Here is a 3248-nt window from a genome sequence, read left to right on the forward strand (position 1 = left end):
GTAAATTTGATATTGGATAAATTTTCTAAGATAGAATTAACAATTTTGAAGATGTCATTTAGGCCCCATTCTTTTAGACTCGGAAAATCTGAACTAAATTGAACTAAACTGAAAGAAACTGAAATGCAAAGAGTACCTGAACTAAACTGAGCGTAATAGAACTGAAAATAAGTCCAAAAGAACAGGGTCTTAGTGTGTTTTAATTGAAAATCTAAATCAGAAATATAAAATATTGAAAATGCAAGAAACTTATAATACAAAAACATGTGTTCAGCGGTAAAAAATAATTTTGGTCTCCTATATGATGGTCCGAAAAATCAGTTCTCTGTATAGTGGACCAAAATGAATTTTTGACCTATCTTATGGTGAGCTACTTTGACAGTACCAGCTTGCACTTAACTTAGGAACATAATTACATAATCCCACCAATGTGAGTTCTTTATATAAACTAAATTAATCCATTTCAGTCAATAGTTTATTTTTGTTTCATAGAGTATGTAAGGGAAAATGAAGCTCCCCTACTTTCAGTTTGCTTTATTTTATATATGGTTGTATTAACGTTAGGTTGTACTTCTTTTTTTTTTTTTTTTGCTAAGTAATTAATCATTATATTCCATCATAGAAATCCAAACATTATAACCAAGACACCTTATCTAGGGAGAGACAAACCAACTAGGTTGGACTACCTCCCCCTAGACAGACCAGACCACTAGATTACACACCAACTACAATGAGTAGAACCAGCTCCTATCAATTCTAGAAACATTCTTTAGCATAACAAGGAAGATTCTCCTTCTTACATTCTCCTTCATTATTTTCACTAGACATTGTATAGTAGGAACTTTTAAGTTCCATTTGCAATCATTCCTTGCCATCCATATACCATACACTGCCCCTGCTATTGCTGCACGACACGCATCCTTCTGGAATTTTGATCTCCTGCTTCTGGAAATGCTCCTGATCAGCCTACTTAACTCCTCTACAGGGCTCTCAATATTCATCCATCTCTTTATTACGTCCAGAATCTATTTGCTATAGCAGCATTGGAATAGTAAGTGTGTCTGAGTTTCAGCAGCATCACCACATAATAAGCATAATGGGTAAGCATTTGGATCATAGATCGTACTTCTCTCTGCAGTGTGTAATCTACCCCTCATAACCAGCCAATTAATGAATTTGTATCTATTGATGCAAATTCCATTCCACACGTACATATCCCAGTGCACAGGAGGTTTTTGTTCAGTAATTTTTTGCAAAATCATCTTCCTAGAATAATGTTGCATACTCTGAAACTCCTGCCTGTTACTAATAAAGACTTGTTTAAGTTGTTCCTTCACTGCACCAAGTTTCCTCCAATACCAACTTCCCCCTGATGTAGGCTTGTAATCCCACCATTGTTCATCATGAACATATACAGCATGAACCCATCTAACCCACACATTATCTTTCTTTTGTGCTATATCCCACACATGCTTCCCTAGGCTAACCACATTCCAAGCTTTCACATTCCTGAAGCCTAAATCCCCTGATGTCTTACTACTACAAATCTCCTGCCATGATACGTAACCCCCTTTGGCACTAAAATGATTGCCATACCATAAGAATGCCTTGCACACCTTTTCAATATCCTTAATCACCCTTTCGGGAAGTATATGAATATTCCAGCCCAGTATCCATGGATACTCATGAGCACAAAATTGACTAATTGTGCTCTACCAGTGTAAGAGATGTTCCTTGAACTCCATACTCTTATCTTGGCAGTCATTTTATCAACAAGACACTCACATTGTGCTGCAGTAATTCTCCTTGCCTGAATAGGCACACCTAAATACCTGAAAGGCATGTCTTCCTTCTTTATACCAGACACATTCTGAATTCTTCTAATATCCTCCATACTCATTCCACAGCAATAGAATACGGATTTTTTTACATTTGTTTTTAGCCCAGAAGTCTCAGAAAACAACTTGAAATCCTACAGTACCAAGTATACGGAAGCAAATTCCCCTTTTGAGCACAGGATTAAATCATCAGCAAAGCTTAAGTGTGTGAGCTTAATGCCTTTGCATCTTGGGTGAAAGTGATACTGCTCTAGTTCACCCATTTTAGCTAGCACTCTAGCTAAATATTCCATACATATCACAAATAACAGACGTGAAAGGGGTCCCCCTGTCTGAGCCCTCTTTTAGAAGCAAAAAAACCATGTGATTCCCCATTAATCATCAAGGAAAACATGTGCTAACACACTCCTTGACAAGCTCCACAAATCTAGTAGGAAAATCAAGTGCTAGCAGCATCGCCCTCAGAAAGGTCCAATTTATTGTATCATAAGCATTCTGCATATCCAGCTTAATGATACAACTTGGACTAGCATTTTTCCTGTTATAATGCTTCACCGGATCTTGTACAATCATGATATTATGTACAATTTGTCTATGTTGCACAAAGGCACCTTGAGTCTCTTCTATCAGACTAGGGAGAACAACTGTAAGCCTATTACAAATCATCTTAGTGATGCATTTGTATAGGATGTTGCAACAAGAAATAGGCCTAAAATCACTCACGTCTTTTGGGCGTGCATTTTTGGGAATTAAAGTAATTTGTGTTGTGTTTAAGGCCTTTAGCATCTTACCATGTTCAAAAAAATCTAGTACTGTTCCAGTTACCTCATTCCCAACTATCTTCCATGCATCCTTGTAATAAAAGCTACCAAAACCATCTTGTCCTGGAGCTTTATTTCCCTCAATGGAGAACATGGCCAACTTCACTTCCTCTGCAATATATGGTTGCATAAGAGCATGTTGTTGATCCTGAGTGAGAATTTTACCAGCTCTCACCACTTCCCTGTTAACTGGCTTTGTAACTCCTGTAGTGCCCAGTAAGCATCTGTAATATTCCAAGAAAGCATCCTGAATTGTTTCCTTTGTATCCTGCCAACCTCCAGCCATGTCATTACTTCCAACTTTACTTCATGCAAATGTTCCCCGTCGTCAAAATAAAATCCTGATCTGCTATGTGTGGGCTACCAAGAGAACTAGAGACGCTAAATGAGGCGCAATCACATCGATAATCACAAAGAAAATGTATCAACAAGAGAGCTAAGTGTAGTTAAATATAATAAACACATTGGTGAAATCCAACCAATTTCTAGACTTTTGTTTCTTTAATAAATTGAGTAACAAAATGTACATGTAAGTAAACCAAATAAATCGGTTAAAATTTTTAAAAATCTGAAGAAAAAATTTAAACAA

General features: G+C 36.9%; 1 protein-coding gene across 1 annotated transcript; it reads right to left on the bottom strand.

Moving 5' to 3' along the window:
• Positions 1-1025: 1025 nt before the first annotated feature.
• Positions 1026-2945, bottom strand: LOC125493844 (uncharacterized). The gene is made up of 3 exons (XM_048637369.1): positions 2241-2945; positions 1811-1972; positions 1026-1712 (listed from the first exon to the last, which is right to left on the bottom strand). Exons 1-3 carry the CDS (start codon positions 2943-2945, stop codon positions 1026-1028), a joined length of 1554 nt encoding a protein of 517 aa, XP_048493326.1.
• Between the last annotated feature and the right edge of the window lie 303 nt (positions 2946-3248).

This window comes from Beta vulgaris, chromosome 9 (genome assembly GCF_026745355.1).
Source record: "Beta vulgaris subsp. vulgaris cultivar EL10 chromosome 9, EL10.2, whole genome shotgun sequence".
Classification (NCBI taxonomy): Eukaryota; Viridiplantae; Streptophyta; class Magnoliopsida; order Caryophyllales; family Amaranthaceae; genus Beta; species Beta vulgaris.